We start from the raw sequence: 18,771 nt of genomic DNA, 5'->3' as shown, positions 1-18,771 counted from the left end.
GCTCTCTCTCTAGAAACTAAACCCTAACCAAATTCAACCAGTTTTCTCTCATTTTTCATATCTGCACCGATGGATTCTACCCAACGCACCGGAAGTTCACAAAGCACGGTGTACGACCCGACCCTGTTGGCGGAATTGACGCAGAAATTGGGAAGCGTCGAGAAAGCAAAGGAGGTGTATGCCCTATTCGCCGCTAGCCTGATGCCGTCTGCACCGGTCGTCCCACCACTGACGATTCCGGCAGACTCGGCTGCACAACCGGCGAATCTTCCTTAAGAAGGACCGCGAGATTCTACATCTCAACATGCAGAAACCGCTTCACAAAAAGCGGAGGAAGAGGGGGCCCCACACGAACGGCCGGAGGGTGATGAACCGACTCACGACGAGACCATGGTGGAGACAGAAAAGCAAGAAACTGAGAACCCTAATCTTGAGGGTAGGGAAGTTTGTGAGGGGGAAACCCCTATTTCTGATGAAGTTCGTAAGGGGGAAACCCCTATTTCTGATGAAGTTCGTAAGGGGGAAACCCCTGTGTTAGATGAAATTGCGGAGGGGGTAACCCCTATTGTGGATAATGTGATTGAGGGGGAAACCCCTGTGTTAGAGAAGGCTGCTGAGGGGGAAACCCCTATTTTAGAGAAAGTTGCAGAGGGGGAAACCCCTATGGAGACAGGGGATGAGACCCCGGTTGATTTCAGGGGTGCGACCCCTGAGTTCGTGGAAGAGGGGGCAACCCCAGGAGATGTCAGGGGGGAGAACCCCATTTATATTGAGGGGGCAACCCCGATGTTGGTTGGTGAGGGGGAAACCCCGGAAAAGCTTTTAGAGGAATCAGATCTACCTACGACCGGAGTACCGGAGCCCGAGGGAGGGCTGAAACTGATTGTGGACCTGGTTGATGACCAGGAGGAAGATGTGCCAAAGGTTGATGAGAGGGCAGAAAGGAGGCGCACCAGGAGGAGCCTTCTCGACGAAGTCGATGACTTCGTTCCTGACACAATAGAGGCAGAGGAGCGCCGCTTGGTCAAGGAAAGGGCAAGGAAAGGAAAAGCGGCGGCGACCTCATCCACCCGGTCTAGGAAAGCTCCCTCCGTCCAGGAGGTCGAGGAGACCCTTTCCCCTGTAACCGAGGAACCCTCTGTCGAGGAACAAGACGAGCCCATCCCTGAACTCAGCTATGACTCTAAGGCAGCTGAAGAAGAGCTGATTCCAGGACGTCCGGAAGTCTGGCTGACTAAAGAATTGCTAGAGGAGATGAGGCAGTTCGACGACCAAAAGAGGATCGCAGTGTACAAGGAGAGGTGTAGCGCCGAGAAGATGGCCAAGTCAGGAAAGCAGTACAGCTCGAGGGAGCTTAAAATGATTGCATGTGATAAGGAATTCTGCGCCTGTATCCAAGCGATAGGATTTGAGTGGCTGTTGCAGCACAGTCAGGAGAGGGTGCCAGCGGATCTAGCAAGGGAGTTTTTCTCCACTTTTCGTTTAAAGAATACCACTGATCTCGACGCGGATTCTATTACATTCAGGATTTTTAATGATGAGTATGAGATGAGCATTCGGGAGTGGTCTCTGCGGATGGGGTTGTTTACCCAGGCCGAGGATGAAGAGGGGGCGTGGAATAATAGGATGGTTGGAGTGCCGAAGAACACGCCTGGTTTCAAAGTACAGACGGCATGGGAACTGGTCACGCACCCCAAGTCGGGGACGTTTAAGTCCAGCTACTCCAAGGCCTCCCACATTGAAGACCGGATTCTCCGCTTTGCTCAAACGTTTGTCATTTATAATTTGATGGGTACCGCGAATTCAGCTCTAACCACTACCGACCTCTACTTCACATGGTGCATGGCGAAGGGTGTAAAGGTGCACCTCGGATATTGGCTGGCGCAGGCGTGCCACCAAATGACGAGCAACCCTGGGCGTCATATGTACACCTGCCACCTCATCGGCGCTTACCTCCAGAGAAACATAGAAATGAAAATTGCCAAGACCGCTCCGTTGGTAGTCATGTGCGAACCCCCAGAGGTGTTTAGTGTTGATTATTTCTTCAACAAGGGGTTGTTGCAGACTTAAGGCACCAAGACTCTCTTCTATTCGTTGGGAGACAAGGTGAAGGCAGAGCCGGAGGAAGCCGGGGAAGCCATGCCAAGTGAAGAGTTTGAAGAGCTACGCAAGGAAGTCCAGGACGTGAAGAATGAAATGCAGTTGATAAGGAGAGAAATGATCAAGGAGCTTGGTGGGATAAGGAAGGAATTGATGGGGAATCGGAAGGAAGTGAAGACCCTGAGGGGCAACATTGCTGATTTGGCGGTGAAGTGCGCCAAACAGAATGAGCGAATGACGGAAGCGGTGGAGCTTTCAATGAAAATGTTAAAGTGGATGCAACAGACGCTCCCCTTGACCCAGTCGAGGACAACTCCTGGGTCCAACAGTGAAGTCAAGCAGCCCACTCAGAACAGTCCCTCCGTCAGGCAGTCGCAGCAATCGCTCAAGCAGTTGATCCCCCCGGCCGTTCCCATGCAAGTTCCAGCCCCACCTAAACCAAAGTCTATAGTGAGGAAGCCAGTACCCGAACAAGCAGCACAGGAGGAAGAAGAGCTGGAGCAGCCAGCAAAGAAGAAAGTAAAAGTGACCCGACCCGGAATCCCGCCCCAGTCTGGCTCTCGAGGGAGCCAGCCCCAGAAGTGAACCACCATCTCTTGACCAAGTAACTTTTATTTTTCGTTCCTTTAGTTTTTTTTATTTTTATTCCTGTTATCTACATGTGTTTTATAATTGTTGTGTCTTCTCCCACTTAGCCCACTGCGTGGTCTAAGTGTGAGAAGTTTTTATTTTCTGTTTTGTTGTGTTTTTTCTCACACTTAGCCCAATTCTTGGTCTAAGTGTGAGAAGTTTGTGTTTCCTGTTTTATTGTGTTTTCTCCCACTTAGCCCAATGCTTGGTCTAAGTGTGAGAAGTTTTTGTTTTTGTACCCTGTTTTGTTATTTTGCATTGATCTCTTTGTTCCCCCCTTCACGACGATGGCTTGGGGACAAGCTTGAGTGAAGTGGGAGGGGGAGAGGAGTCAATGCATTACCTTGTCTGCATATTAAAAGTCTGTAAGTCTTAGTGTTGTCGCATGAGCCAGTGAATACAATACGGCATGATTCCCTTAGTGAAAGTAATTGAAGATAGGAGGCATTTCAACTTAGAAGCTTTTTCTTTAAATAAGCCTAGTCAATTTGAGTGAAGTGAGAACGATGGAGGATGCCTCTACTTACTTAGTTGTGAAGCCCTACTATAATAGTGAGTTATAAGCCTTAAATAACTTCGAGCTAACACATGTTTAAGGGCCGCCACTGAATGCTTAGGGAGAAGAGCTGTGAAGGAGAAAAAAAAATGGGAATGGGGTTATGAAGGTATAAGCTGGACGAAGTCCAGGGTAAGGCGTTATAAGCTGGACGAAGTCCAGAAGAGAGGAGAAATGGAGGAATAAGCTGGACGAAGTCCAAAGAGAAAAAAAGGGAAAAAAATGTGTAAAAAAAGGAAAAAATATATAGAAAAGAGGAGGAATAAGCTGGACGAAGTCCAGAGGGAAATGGTCTAGAAGGCAGGAATGATAATAGCCTGACCCAGGAAGGAGGAACTCTCATAACCCGACGCTTCAGTGGTGTAGCATTAACCTAAGAGAGAATCAATCCTAACATCCCTGGTGAGGAATGAGTGATCGAGTGAATCCAACAATCGGGTAAGTAGAAGGCTATCTTGACAAGCTGACATATTGGCTAGGTAAAGGAAGGGAAAATGCCTATTTGGAGGAGTGCAACCTATTGAATTGACCTTAATCTTGTGGGGACGGATGCCTAAAAGTTGAAGCTAGTTCATGTATATGTGTTTATATGTTTGTATGTTTTTCTTAAACTTTTTTTAGTGTTTCTTTGTGTCTAGGTCTAGGAGTCGGTCAAGAGATAACCTTGCTTGAAATTCGCCTTATTCTTTTCTTTTCTTGTCTTTATACTTGAGGACAAGTATGGTTTAAGTGTGAGCAGTTTGATAAGGATAATTTCATGCATCGGTTATATGTGAAAAACGTTATAATTTGCTGGGTCTAACACGTTTCCTAAGCCAGGTGTGTGAAGAAAAATCGCTAGATCGAGGAAATGTTGAAGGAGATGGTCTAGCGAACGAACAAAGAAGGAACGAAGTGAGCAGGATTTAAAAGAAAAGAAGGCGTGACAGAGGAGTCAATAGCTGAGGGCAACAAAGTCTTATCTATACCTCGCTGGGCCTCACTCCAACGTCTATATATAGAAGAGCATGCAACGCACATCATATCACTTTTTTCACTCTCTTCTTAGCTCACACACATTACACACACTTGGGAATGGGAGATCTGGGGTAGTCGGGTACGAAGGGTTATTTTCTTTAGAAGTTTCGGAGTTGCAACACCGTCCGAGTGTGGACGAAGATACAATTTCTCTTAATTTCAGTTGTTTGCTCGTTTTGCTGTCGAACTTCACTTTTGGGAGTCGACTTGGTTGTTGATGATACTTATTATTTTTTCGCTTTGGTTGATTTGCGTTTAGTAGTTGAATTTCAAGTTGATTTACGTAGATCTCTCTGCTGGAAGTTTATTTTTACAAGTATTATGTCGATCTCTGTTTTATTTTGATATTGTGGTGTTTGATATGGGAATTTGGTGATAGATCTGTGGTTTATTGACTGTTTGGAGGTTGTTGTTCGAATCTGAAGTGATGAAGTGTTTCTGTTGGTTGGAGTTCGTGTTGGACGCTTGGATCCGGAGTGGATTTAGCGTCTGAGGTTGGATTCGGAGTGAGAAAAGAAAGTTGTTAGATGGATTTGAGTTTTCTTCTTGTTTTCTGTTTTGCTTCGTCTAGCGCCTGCAGATCTGTTCAGTTCTTCGTTGATTATGCATTGATTTGACTTAAAATTAGTTTGCTCTGTTTTGATTTCGTTCATGTTGATTTTCTTTTGAGTTTTACGCAATTTGATTGTAGAAGATGATGTCGCTGTTAGTTAGTACTAGAGTTAGTTATTCTGCCAGCTTTTTGTTCGTACTCTGCTTTTTCAGTCATGGTCCCCACAGTCAGTTTGTTTCCTAGGTCTAGTAAGTAAAGTAGTTTTCTTAGATCAAGTGTTGAGCAGTTAATTTCCTTTGCAACGTTCTCTTATAATTTCACCTAGGTCTAGCTGTTAGCTTAGGAATTTTAAAGATTTCCAAGTCAAGTTTAATTAGTTTTCCTCAACCCAAAAAATGCGTGGCAGCAGCCAACACCAAAAACACACCCAAATTCTTGAACATGAGTATTACGCATCCTTCTCTGTGGGATCGGTCCCTACTTCCCTATACTAGGTTTAGTAAAGTGGTTGAGGGTTTTTGAAAGAAGTGCTCTGTGTGTCCGACGACCAGGATTTCCTGATACCAACGAGTTCCTAGACCGCGTGATCTAGTGGATTTGCTGGACCTAGGGAACCTATTATTTCCTTTTGAACACACTGTAGACAACAGTTAAAACCTTTCAGAAAGTGATAGTGATAATTTTTTCGTATACATTTAACTCTGTTTATTTCCCTTTTAGCTTCACATAGTGATATTGATTGTGATAATTTTAGTTGTAGACTCATACACATTTTTCTCCAATTTGTTTGACACGTTCGGATTTATTATAGAGTCATACACTTTTTCCTTCAATTTCTGCAACACGTTCAAATCTGGAGGTGGTCAGTTTGTAAGCCGTTATTATGTGTAAGTTATAGGGTATTACTTATAGACTAACTGCTATTGATTAAAAATGAGGGTATTTGTATCAAAAAGTAGGTTAGTCGTATGCAATGAACATTAATAAAAGTAAGGGTCAATCGTTTTCTATGTTGGATTGTTTTCAATTTGGTGATGAAGCTTCAAAATTTAATGAATTTGCTTCTTGGGTTGCATCAATTGGTGATGGTGTTATTGGTGGTCCAAATGACGATGAAGTGAATATTCATCTTCTTTGGAATGAATGGAGTATTAAATTATGTGAGGGATAGGAAATCTTTTTTTTAGATCAGGACAAAGGACCATGCTTCTTTTTAATTATTTATAATTTGTAATCATTATTTTAAAATTATATGGCTTAACACTAGTTTGATCAAAACACATGTTTAGCCGTTAAATTTAACAAAATTAATACTCCATTATTTTGAATAAAAAATACCACACTTAATATTATAACATTAAAAAGTTTTTTTAAGAAAAATATAAGGAACTAAATTTAGACTTTAGTTTCGAATTATTTATTAGTTTCAAATTATTGATGCTAGTAGTATAATGTAAGTTAGGTAAAAAATTTAGTTATACTCTCAAAACGAATTTAATGACAGTAGGATGTAGCAGAAAGTAACAAGATTTTTTTTTTTTTGACTTTTAGGCTATTAGGTTATGTGCACCGACAGTTAAAAACAAATTAGGTGAAAGAAAATCATCATCGCAAATACTCAAGAATAATTTACTGCGTCTACTACTCCAATTTCCTGCAATCTCCTCGGTCGATCGCTCCAGCTGCCACTCTACAGTCGTGTTCGTGCAGTACCCCAAAAATATTGTAGGCGTTTTCTAAAGGGATGGTGAAAAATCTTGTTGAAATATGATCGATTGAGAGATGGGGCGAGGGATCTCAGCGTTGTTTCAGCCCAAGAATGTTTTGATTTTCTTCGCGGCATTACTTCTGATATTTCTCGCCTATTCCTTCTCTAAAGAGGTCAAGTTTTTGCTCACTATTCTCGTTGGTTTTAAGATGTTTTCAAGATTCTTGCTTGTTTTGGGGATTTCTCATTTATCCAGCTTCTTTTGTGATCCTTCGATCTAATCTCATCTGGGTAATTTATTTTATGTCAATTCATGGATTGATTTTGGGGAAGAGCTGTAAATTTTGATTCTTGATGTATTGAGTAAATGGTAAAGGGGTTAACTTTCTTGGCTAATGTTTTTGTATATGTACTGTAAGTGGCGAAACACTTTATTTATTGTAGCGTTTTGATCGATTTATTATGTTCTAGTTACATTGAGATTGTTTTAAGTAGGATTTGTAACTAGATTTATGATAATTTGGTTGAAATAATGTGCATTGTATCATTGCTTCTTGAGAAGTTGAAGAGGATAGGTATTTCCTAAATCTTGATAAAAAAAAATAGAGTTTTGCTTTTCATGATAGTTTGTGTTGCTATGTTATGCATTGTCTTGTTGCACCTTCAACTGAAATGCTTAAGACTTCTAAGATATGGATTGATGTTTTCGGGTGATTATGTTGAGATTGTATGTTGGGGCATGCCTCATGTTGTTGTACCTTGTAGACGATTGTCTCAAAGTCTTGAAAAAGAATAGTGTGAGTGTTTTCATGATAGATTCTGTTGATATATTTATTATGTTATGATTTGTCTCATTTCATCTTTAGCTGATTGTTTTGACTTCTAAGATATGGATTGATGTTTAAGGGAGGCCCTGCTGAGAATGTGTTGTGCCTCATGTTTTGAACCTTATTGACAACCAAATAATGTTGGCTCTTGATTCTTGAATTTCACCCGATCGAATTTACACTTTATTACTTGCTCCTTGTTGACAATGGTTTTAACTTCTTCGACATATTCTCTTTGCAGGGGGTAGAAGAGGTGGAAGAGTTGTATGAAATCACCCATAGAGTGTTTATGGATGTCGACATAGATAAGCAGCGCATAGGTATGTTTCTTATTACTCTGTCCAATATTCGCTCTTTCCAAAATCAAGTCAAATGTAAGGAGGAGTCAACTATGGAGATTGTAATTCTTTTAATTGCAAGATTTGGAAGCATGTATAGGATCCTTCCATTATTCAGATATATTACACAGAAAACTCTCCACTTGCGCATCTGTCCTTCGTTCTATTTTCCGAAGGACAGAACTGTTATGAGTGTAGCTTAATTTTGACTTTATTTCATATTTCACTCCTCAATATCCACAGGGAGAATTACAATTGGCTTATATGGTGATGTTGTGCCGAAGACTGTAGGTAATAGAGTGATCTTGTTACTTTGTGAAAATCTTACATGTTTATCCGCCTGCTTTTATTTTTTTGACTCTACCATTTTTGTTCCTGAAAAGTTCATTTTTTTGTGCAGAGAATTTCAGGGCACTGTGTACAGGTAATAAAGATTATCGTTACTTTTGATTATGAGGTTCCCTCTTACAATCTTCTTCGCAAACATCATTCTTTCTTGAATCAGGGGAGGTCGGCAAAGCTAAAAACGGTAAAGTTCTGCACTATAAAGGAACTCCATTTCACCGTATCATACCAGGGTTCATGATTCAAGGCGGAGACATCGTCTCTGGGGATGGAAAAGGGAATCAATCTATATATGGTGGCACGTTCCGTGATGAGAATTTCAAGCTGAAGCATTCTCACGCAGGTCTAATGACGACCTCTTTTTATGCATCTCAAACATACGCCCTCACTGTCGTGCAAACTGACTCATCCATTTCATTGGTCTCGTTTTTATGCAGGCATCGTGGCCATGGTGAATTCAGGGCCTGATTCTAATGGATCGCAGTTTTTCATCACAACGGTCAAGGCTTACTGGTAAGGCGTCGTAACCATTCATTGATAGTTCGTTACAACCATGCAATACTTAGTATGGAAAGTGTTCACATTTGTATGGGATTATGAAGGTTGGATGGAGAGCACGTTGTGTTTGGGAAAGTGGTTGACGGGATGGACACGGTGTATGCCATCGAGGGCAGTGCGGGAACCTACAGCGGGAAGCCGAGGAAGAAGGTAATTATATCAGATTCTGGGGAAATTCCAAAGAGCGAATGGGATGAGGAAAGTAGAATTTCAGTAACATAAGATATTTTTTCCTAAGTTTTTGGACTGGTTTCATTAGTATTATTCAACCTGCCTTTTTATACATATATATTATGGTGCACTTGCATCGGAAACTGCTCTGCAACGACTGAGTTTATTACAAAGAGAGAACTCTCCTCCTTGAATTTTTTGAGTGGTTGAATAGGTTGTGTCTTAGAATCTCTAGTCTAGTTTGGTGGTGGTTTTATATGGGTCGGCCCAATGGTCTATGTATTCGGGGGGAACCAAATTGGATTGGGCCCAAATTCATGGCCCAACCATCTTCAAAATTATACTCCTACTCTAATTGCTCAATCTCGTATGCTAGTATTTTTATTGCATCATCGAATGCTACGGAGACAAGATGGATTTTGACATCCTAAACTGCCTCATTAGTCTCTAACGTTTTGGATTGTGATACCGTGTACCTTTAATATGTCCCCAACGTTTAATATAATCACGAATGATGTTTTTTCGGACTAAAACACCCTTAAGGGCATTTTTGTCACTCCATTATACTGCTAATATATGATTTTTGCCACATTTTTTTTGGCAATTTATTATGTAATTTCTTAATAAGTTCTGATACTTCACACTTAATTAAAATTTTGTCATCGTTTAGATTTTCTAATTTTTTTATAGTAATATATAGATTTATCATTAATTAATATAAAAATAATAAAATGAGACCATTTCTTCCTTATAAAACTCAGTATTTTTCCTTGTTTCTATTTTCCCTCATTTTTCTTTGTTTTTTACGGATCAATTTTATTTATTATGAAAATATCCCAATTTTACGGTATTAATTTATAAATTTACATTTTCTTTATTTCAAATACTATTATTAATTAAAAAAAATTCTTCTAAGGACTAAATAGCTAATATTACATGGTTGAATATTTTTAAAATATTGCTCATGTTCCAATTTTATCATGAGTGGCAAGAAACTATGCAAATTTATATCCAAAGATTGAAAGTTCATAATATGATGTTAAAATTTTCAGTTTGAGCTAAATTAAAATTCTCAATAAATTATCAATCATAAAAATCGCCTTAAAGTTAGGCTTAGAGTAATAAATTAGTTCGATGATATATAATGAAATAATATGTATGTCAATGTTTTCAAGAAAATCATTACTGTATCACTTAATTAAATGTGAAATATTTTTTATTGCATAAATAACTTCACTTTTCCTACATGATTGTTGCCACTAACTAGAAATAAAGGGATATAAGAAATTTTTTTATGTGCAGATAATGACAAAACTTTAATCACGTATGAAGCATTAGAATTTATTAGGAAATTACATAAGAAGTTGCTGATAAAAATGTGACAAAATTCATATATCAGCGTACTTAGGAATTGCCAAATGCCCTTTAAGCCATTTGAGCATTTTCATCCTAAAAGTGGCTAAAAACATTGTATTTGTGATTATATTAAACGTTAGGATTATCTGATGCTTATTTTTCTAATATGGATCTGTAGAATCATAATCTAAATAATTAGGGACTAATCAGAGAGTTCACTCGTGAAATAGTATGAAAATACATAAATCTCGTGTGTTTCCGTGCAACTAATGTTGAGAACATGGATGCAAAGTATATGAAATTAGATGTGTGTTGAGAACATGGATGCAAAGTATATGAAATTAAATATTTATTCTACATCTCTTGAGTTTGCCGAGGCAAATACATAAATTCTTGAAATATTTTAGAATAAATGGAGAAAAGAAACCGATTTATTGAATTACTATATCCCGAAGTCTATGCTGTATCATTAGATAGTAAAATATACTTTTTGTTCCTAGTTATATTTGTCTTTACCTATGGGCGGTTTATTTTGATGCTTGATAAACCATCCTCTTGCAAGCATAAGTTTATTTCTTCCTTTATTGATTACCTTCACTTTTTTACTTGTAGGTGAGATTTGAAATCTACCATTCCGAGTTGTGACCGGTAAGTGGGATTCAAATCTCACAATTTCATCATCCGAATTGCGAAACATATGGTTTTGCATTTAGTTTATTCAATCATATCGTAATTATGAACTAGGATAATATAGCGTAAAAGAAAATACTACTCCATTTTTAATAAATACTAGTATCACACGTGAGATGCATGACCCATTTTTTTTTTTTTAAAACTTATTTTATACTGGAAAATGATTTTATAAATACATAAATTCATAAAAATATCATGAAATCTGAAATCATAAATAATAAAATAAAAAATAATTATTACAAAATATAAAATCACTTATCATTTAAATCACTTTTATACCATAGCAATTTATTGTACCAATAAAACTCATATAACCAAATAAGTTTATAAACTAAAAATTGCACACAAATCACATATCATTTAAATCACTTTTAGATCTATACTACAAAAGATCAATCACAAACACATGTCAATAAAAACAATGTATAAATATATATCAGAAGATAGCCAAATCGATCAAAGTCATCAACAAAAATATAGCAAAATAGCATGGAATATACAGCCGATATCAATATGCATGCATTTAGCCGAAAAACTAAAAAACTGGTTGCATACCCTAATAGCATACCCCGCATCGCCTACTTCCCGTGTAGCTGGTACCACCCATATCATGTCCAGGAAAGACAAATGAATAAGAGCTGCCACCAAACTAATATTCATATAGAGCACTATATGAGAAATTTATACATTCGACACTTTACAATAGTACATGAAGAAAAAGAAAAAATAATCACATAATTAAGCTCGACACTTCAAAACATACATCACTTCCACCATAAAGACCTGCAAGGAGAACAACATACATAAACAACACGATTGATGATCAACCATTAAAGTAGCAGTATTAAAAGAAAAAATAAGGTAAACAGAGCATAAAAGCATATGCAGTTCACAGTTCACACACACAATTAAAATTATAAAAATAAGAATTAAAAATTCCATCTTCGAAATCATCCCGCCATTGCAAAGTCAGAACACAAATGTGTGTATAAATACAAACGCTCAAAAATCAATAAAACAAAATGAATATAATGAGAGCACATAGAAAAACGATTGAAATTGAATAATTGAAGAGATAAAAAAGGGGAGGAACATAACAGAATGTGAGAAAATCACCGTCTTGTAGGGAATTTTCTTGTACAAAATTAGGCCAACCCTTTTTCAAAAACCAACAATCATTCACTTTCTTCACATCAATTTCCCAACTCATCTCTCTTTCCCCTCGCATTATCCTGCATCTTGTCGGAATATTCTCACCAAATTTGTCAACAAAATCTGGAGGAATTCTCTATATATGCAACAAATTAAGGAGAAATAGAATTATCAAAGCATTATTATTATGAAAGTTAGTGGGTAAGTGGTAATGAATGTCATTAGTGGGTAGTCAATCATGAAAAAGATGAAGAGTCATGGTATTAATATTTCATTTAAGTTATTTAAATTAAATAATAAAATAAGTATATTAAAAAAAACTTTTTATACTATCAATGACATTCATGTAATTATTCCCAAAAGTCACCTTTTATATATTTATAGATAAACACAACAAGGGGAGTGATCAATTGCTAACTACAACTAATTTAAGGCCATATGATTTTAGAAAACGTGTGGTCTATAATTTGCCACGTGTAATTGACATTGTATATGCTTTATATTGACATATTATCTTAGCTGCATTGACATTAACCTGTGTACGAAAAATATGAAAATTCTAGATTTTTTTTTTCAAATTTTGACGTCGGAACATATGCATGTAGTATATCGTTGGAATCCTTATAAAATTATCTTTAATTTGATATATGTTATATGAATTTAAAGTTTTGGGATTTCTTTTAAAAGTTAGTTATAACTAACTTGACATTAATACCCCTATTGATATTTTTTAGAATTAATCCTATGGCCTTATTGATGTTTTTTGTTGATCGTATTGACATTTCGTGGTTGATGATTTAGGACTTTAATTTGAATATCTAATGGCTATTATTGAATTGTAGTTAACAATTAAGCATTAAGTTAGCAATATAACACTCCCGTCACAACAATTCATCAAAAATTTCGCCACGACAAACAAATCATTTTACCCCCGGTAAGTTTTTTACTACTATCTAGGGGTGACAAAATGGGTAGCGGGTTATGGGTAATTCTCATCTCGTCCCGCTATCCGCCGGGTATTGGGTACCCGTTATCCGACGATAACGGGAAACGGGGCGGGATCGGATAGAGTGTTTTAGAGTTTTGCAGGTAGCGGGTATACCCACTACCCGCGCGGGTATACCCGTTAGTCGCGATAATACCCGTTAGTATTAGTATTAGTATTAGTATTAGCATTAGTCATATTTCATCTTTTAATACTTCCTCCATTCCATATTAATAAAGGTGTTTCAAATAGTTAAAGTGGAGAAAAAAAGGTAAATAGTAAAATTATAATAGCTATATATGCACTCATTTTGAAAAATTAAAAATAAATAGTTAGAACAGAGAAAAAAATAAAGTAAGAGAGATAATAATGTAGAAAAGATTATATATATTATTATTTTTCCAAAATGAGTGAAGAAAATGAAATGCCTCTATTAAGGTGGAACGGTGAGAGTACTTTATATAATCTAAGATTTCTTCTATAATATTTTTATATTCCAATGAACATACAATTGAAAACTCACCGAAACTAGTTATAGAGTGTCCCCTCATTTTTATTCTCAATCTATTTAACGTTTACCATCGATATTAATAAAGTAATATAGGGAACATTGACGGTTATTGTGGTTTTCAATTTTTTTACTAGGATTTCGGGTCGGGTATGGGTATCCGCAATGTCGAGTACGGGATACCCAACACGGGTACCGGGTCATCCTGATATGTCGCAGGGCGGGTATTGGGACAACAAATTTGGCTAAAATCGGGTACGAGTACCCGACTTGTAGGGTGCGAATACCCGCGGGTAACCCTTTTCGCCACCACTACTACTATTATTTTACTTTCTTTTTTTTTGCAGTAAAATTCCAATTAGTAAAAAAAAATCAATTAGATGAACTATGAGATGCCGATTCCCAATTCCCATGTCACAGAGGTGAGCTATTAGTCAAACATTCCAATCCAATCCCACCACCACCGCCTTCTCCGCCGCGTCGCCGCCGCCATGGACACCACCCCCGAGGACCCCCACCACGACTCCGCCGCCACGCAGCCCCTCCTCTCTAAACCATATCCCACTCTTGAACCACCCATAGCTTCCATCTCCGAAGCTGAAGAAGATCAATCCCAATTCCTTCAGATCTCCTACAATTACGGCCCTCGTCCCCTCAAAGATCTCCCCTTTCTCATCCTCTTCTCTCTCCTCCTCCTCTCCACCTTCGCCCTCGGAATCTTCGCCTCCGTTAACCGAAACCCCCACCGCCACGACATCTCCTATTTTGCCTACGACGTAGCCACCTCTTCCTGCGTCTCCGTCCATGTCCGTAGCCCTAGGCCCTTTTCTTCAAATTCGTCAAAATCGAATCTTTTCGAGGTCGGGGACAGCTCCATTTCCCCAAATTTGAATCTTGTAGCTGATTTTGTTTATATTTCATCTCATTTAGGCAGGTTTGATTTGGTGAATTTTGTGAATTTTACTGATTCGAGTGTGTGGGAGAGCTTGGTTTGGACTCTTGTAGTGACTCTAATTGTGAGTGTGCCGTTTCTGTTCTTGGTGCTTTTGCTGCTCAAGCACTACACTAAGCAGATAGTTTATGCCTCGCTTCCCTTCTTCGTGATTGTTCCTATTTTCGTGAATGTTTACTGGTTTGTTGCTTGCACCGTGAGCTCCACCTGCAGTGAGGCCTTCCCTTTGGCTTATCGGATTGTTGTCCTAATTTTTGTGTTCTTGATAATCGGTGTGATTGTGTGGATATTTGTGGTGAATTGGCATAGAATTGAGCTGACTGTGAAAGTTATTGGCGTGGCGTCTACTGCTTTGTTGAAGAATTCGGGGTTGTTTGGGGCTCTTCCGGCTCTGACTCTGGGGCTGGTCGTGTGCTATGTGCCGATTGTTGTGTTTTTGGTGTTTTCCAGCTCGAATGGTGAAATTGTGCCACGGGAAGAGCATGGAGAGTATGTTTGTGTGTGGAAGCAGGATAGCTGGGTGCCTGCTTATTACACATTGGCAATCTTGACTATGCTGTGGTCTGCCACTATTATGGTGGAAGCTCAAGTGTATGTGATCAGTGGGACTATTGCACAGTGGTATTTCTCCAAGGATGACTCTCCGCCAAAGCATGGGATACGAAGCTCTTTGAGGTGTTTACTTTCTTCTCAGTGTGTATAGTTCTTTACTTACTGCTCAATGTGTGTAGTTTAATCAGATGCATGCTTATTGTGTTTCATTCCCCATGATTAGTTTATTGCCTTGCTACGTTCTTGCAATAGATTCCTAAATGTTTGGAGCTTGTTTTAGTTTCAGTTATTTCGTGTTATCAAGAGAGAGAAACAAGGAGGGAGAGAGAGCTTGCTATAGTGCAATAGTCTTTAGGAATGCATTAGTAAATCTGTTGCCACATGTTTAAGGGTATAGTATCTTGAGCTAAATGTTGTCTTGCATTTAATGCACTGCGTGCAGTAACTCCCGATATAGCTGTAAAAGCAAGACGTGTGTGTAGGTGGATCCACTCATCAGGTTCCCATTGAAATAGGATCCTATGTGTTGCTTGAGGTGTTGAAAAAAGTCTTTATTGTTTCCGTGGAGGCTGGGTTTTACTTGATGCGTGAAATACTGAAATTAGAGATCTAAAGAAAATGAAGTATAATATCTACGCTAGGCTAGTTAGCAACAAAGTGGCCTTATGTGTGTGTAAATCTCCGATATTTGAGAGACAGCACAGTAAAAGTGAAGTATTTACCTGACCCAGAAAGTACTTTCTCATTCATTAATAATATTTGTAAGCAAACTTTGGTATTAGTTTCTGATTAAAACCTTATTCTTTTTAATTGATGGTAGCATTTCTAGAGAAAGAGTAAATAAAAGGATGTTCTCTTTTTGACCTTTCAACCATTTGATTAAACCCCATAGAGCTACTTTTTCTAACACTCGTGTAATTCTTTTGTGTGTGCATATTGTGCTTTAGTGGTAACTTCTAAGACATTACTAGCCTTTGGCAGGTGATTGTAGAAATATTATACTCTCTACTTAACCAAATTATGAGCTTCCCAAATTATGAGTGTTTGTTTTGACTTATTATTTGCATTTCTGACTTCTCTCTTTACAATTGAAGGAATGCGTTTGGTCCCTCCTTTGGCACTATATGTTTCTCCGGTTTACTCATCTCTATAGTTCGAATCGTTCGTTCCATTGTTGATAATGCTAGACAAGAAGATGCATCTGGTATCGTCAATCTTATTCTGCGGTGCTGTGCGAATGCCCTGTTGTCGGCAGTTGATTTTCTGAACAAGTTCACCATTAACTTTGCCGCCATAACTGGTGAAGCATACTGCAGTGCTGCGAGGATGACTTATGAGCTTCTCAAACGGAACCTTCTCTCAGCAGTGTTTGTCGAAACTGTTTCCACTCGAATACTCTCTGGAATTGTCCTCGTGTTATCAGCAATATATGCCATACTGGTAAGTTGTATCTCCTGTCAATTGTCATAGTGACTAGTGTCATTGAATGCATAAGTCACATGGATCAAATCCATATTTTCTAGTATTTGAGTGAATGAAACATTTAATTATGTCTGTTTCAGTTCTTGAGGTTGTGTTTGCAAGAAGTGTCTCAGTAATTTTTGAAGTTTTTGATGGCTATAAACTGTTGGAAACAAATTTGTGTACTTGTTTTCGGCAGCCATAAACTGCACTTGCGTCCCTATTAGCTTTGCAGCAGCCAATTATATGCAAATTTGTTCTGCGAATTATGCCTAAACTAGAATATTGAGTTAGTATTTAGGCTTACTGTGTGTCTCATTTCGGGTTTGGACCTACCCGTTAAACACAACAAAACTTAGTAGGCTATACATCTTACTGGAAATAAATTGATTGCAAATTGTATATGTTTGTGTCATGGATTGTTCATTGATGTATATAGAATGCACAAACATATCATCTTATAAGTATTTATGTGTGTGTTTTGTTTTGAAGAATTGGGTTTAGTCCTTCAACTTGTGATGGTGCCATGATTCCCAATCTTGTTTTTTCGTATCGTTATCGAAAAGTGCTAAGAACACGTTTGTTTGATCAAAACACAGGTTTGTGTTCTTCTAAAAGCTGCAGTGCATCTTGGCGATGATGCATACTTCATTGCTTTCGTGGCGTGGATCTTGCTGATGGTGGTCCTGGGGTTCTTCGTTCATGTGTTGGATAATGTTATCGACACCGTGTATGTGTGCTACGCCATAGACAGGGATCGGGGGGAGGTTTATAAACAAGACGTCCATGAGGTGTACGTTCACCTCCCAATCAGTAGAAGTCATAGGGCCGGTTTCGTTCCTAGAACCACGAACGTGGTGTAAGTGGTCAAGTTAGTCGTCTCTCTGTTGTACAATCTGTAATTTTATTTTGCTTGGAGGTATACTAGCCAGTTTAATGGCAAGTTGTGCATATCTGAGATTCTACCTTGTATTCAGCTTTGTTTAACAATAAAAAAGGGGGAAAAAAAGGTTCTGCATCTTTTGATTTAGATGCTATTTTGTTCTGAAACTAACCATATTTTGAAATTACGATAATCAGTTAATTCCTTATGGTTAGACACTTAGTTAAAGTTGAAAGGGCCATGGTGGAGGATGCATTGGTACAGCTTTTCTAAATTGTTTTGATTGTCTTTTAAAATTATTTATTTAATTGCTTTGAAAGTAAATGAAAATTTATTGACCAAATTTTAGGACGTTGTTTACCAATATAAATGTCACGTTGAATGAAAATTAGAGACCATCTATCTTTGATTAATAGTAACTTTTTGTGAATTTTATTCACTTGAATTTGTCCATTCATTGAGATATTTATCTAATTTATTGAATGAATGATCATACTCGTTTGGTCTATGACGACGTTCTACCATTCAGGTTGTTAATTTTGTTCAAGTTGGATGAACATCCATTTGATCTATCCCGTTCCTTGTTGGTGATGATCATATCACTCTCACACATAAATTTACAAACAGTGACGAATATATGGTGCTAAAGGCAGCAATAGGCACTCTCAAATTTTTTTCCAGATAATTATTATAAAATCATCAAGAATAGTTCTTTTTTTTTGTCTTGCACTTTTAATTTGAATGACAAATCACAACATTTAGTTTCTTGTGCTCAATCGATGCATCGTCACATTAATATATATTTGTCGCAATATTCATTCACAACACAAAAAATTTATAAGTGTGCGCCAACTTAACTCAACATAAGCTCTGAAGAAACATTGTGTGACACTTCTGAATTTTTTAATTTTATTTTTATGAATAAATAAACCAAATAGAACCAAAACCAAACGTTTACATCATACACTCGGGCATACCTGAGGAAGTACAAGAGAAATAGCCACAAGTTGGCTAGTACAAAGCAACATGATAAAGACCAAGAAACGAACAACACAGGGCAAGCCCCCAAAATGAACGATCACAGTTCAAGCCACTCATCTAAATCCACAGAGTAGGCGGGCCTCGTAAAAATCCTTTCGGAAAAAAAACCCATGAGATAAAACTCTCCAAAGGGAAAATGAGTAACCTTACGAGTAACTCAATGTGTGTCAAAAACCAAAACATACAAAAATATGTGAACTCCATCATCTGTCTGAAAGGTGGAGAAGAACCTTCTCATGTGGAAAGTGTGAGTACAAGATGCTGTAAGAAGCTTCTTTGATCTCAAAGAACTTCTGAATTTTTAAAACTACATCACTTCTCATTTAAATTTCGAAGCATATCAAAATTTGATGAAATTTTGTGATTCAACATACAATAAAACCAC

General features: G+C 38.0%; 2 protein-coding genes across 2 annotated transcripts; both read left to right on the top strand.

Annotated features, from left to right (window-relative positions):
• Window positions 1-6,444: 6,444 nt before the first annotated feature.
• Window positions 6,445-9,158, top strand: LOC125190939 (peptidyl-prolyl cis-trans isomerase CYP21-1-like). The gene is made up of 7 exons (XM_048088364.2): window positions 6,445-6,737; window positions 7,633-7,711; window positions 7,973-8,020; window positions 8,130-8,153; window positions 8,235-8,417; window positions 8,512-8,587; window positions 8,677-9,158. Exons 1-7 carry the CDS (start codon window positions 6,639-6,641, stop codon window positions 8,852-8,854), a joined length of 687 nt encoding a protein of 228 aa, XP_047944321.1. The 5' UTR covers window positions 6,445-6,638; the 3' UTR covers window positions 8,855-9,158.
• A 4,734-nt stretch (window positions 9,159-13,892) lies between these two features.
• LOC125188698 (Plasma-membrane choline transporter family protein) lies at window positions 13,893-17,492 on the top strand. The gene is made up of 3 exons (XM_048085702.2): window positions 13,893-15,124; window positions 16,096-16,441; window positions 17,062-17,492. The coding sequence occupies exons 1-3, from the start codon at window positions 13,989-13,991 to the stop codon at window positions 17,323-17,325; spliced, it is 1,746 nt and encodes a 581-aa protein (XP_047941659.1). The 5' UTR covers window positions 13,893-13,988; the 3' UTR covers window positions 17,326-17,492.
• Window positions 17,493-18,771: the final 1,279 nt, after the last annotated feature.

Source organism: Salvia hispanica, chromosome 5, assembly GCF_029641045.1.
Source record: "Salvia hispanica isolate PSC_SH4W2 chromosome 5, Shi_PSC_v1, whole genome shotgun sequence".
NCBI lineage: Eukaryota > Viridiplantae > Streptophyta > Magnoliopsida > Lamiales > Lamiaceae > Salvia > Salvia hispanica.
Note: the sequence above shows the minus strand (reverse complement) of the source record. Positions and strands in the feature narration are given on the sequence as shown.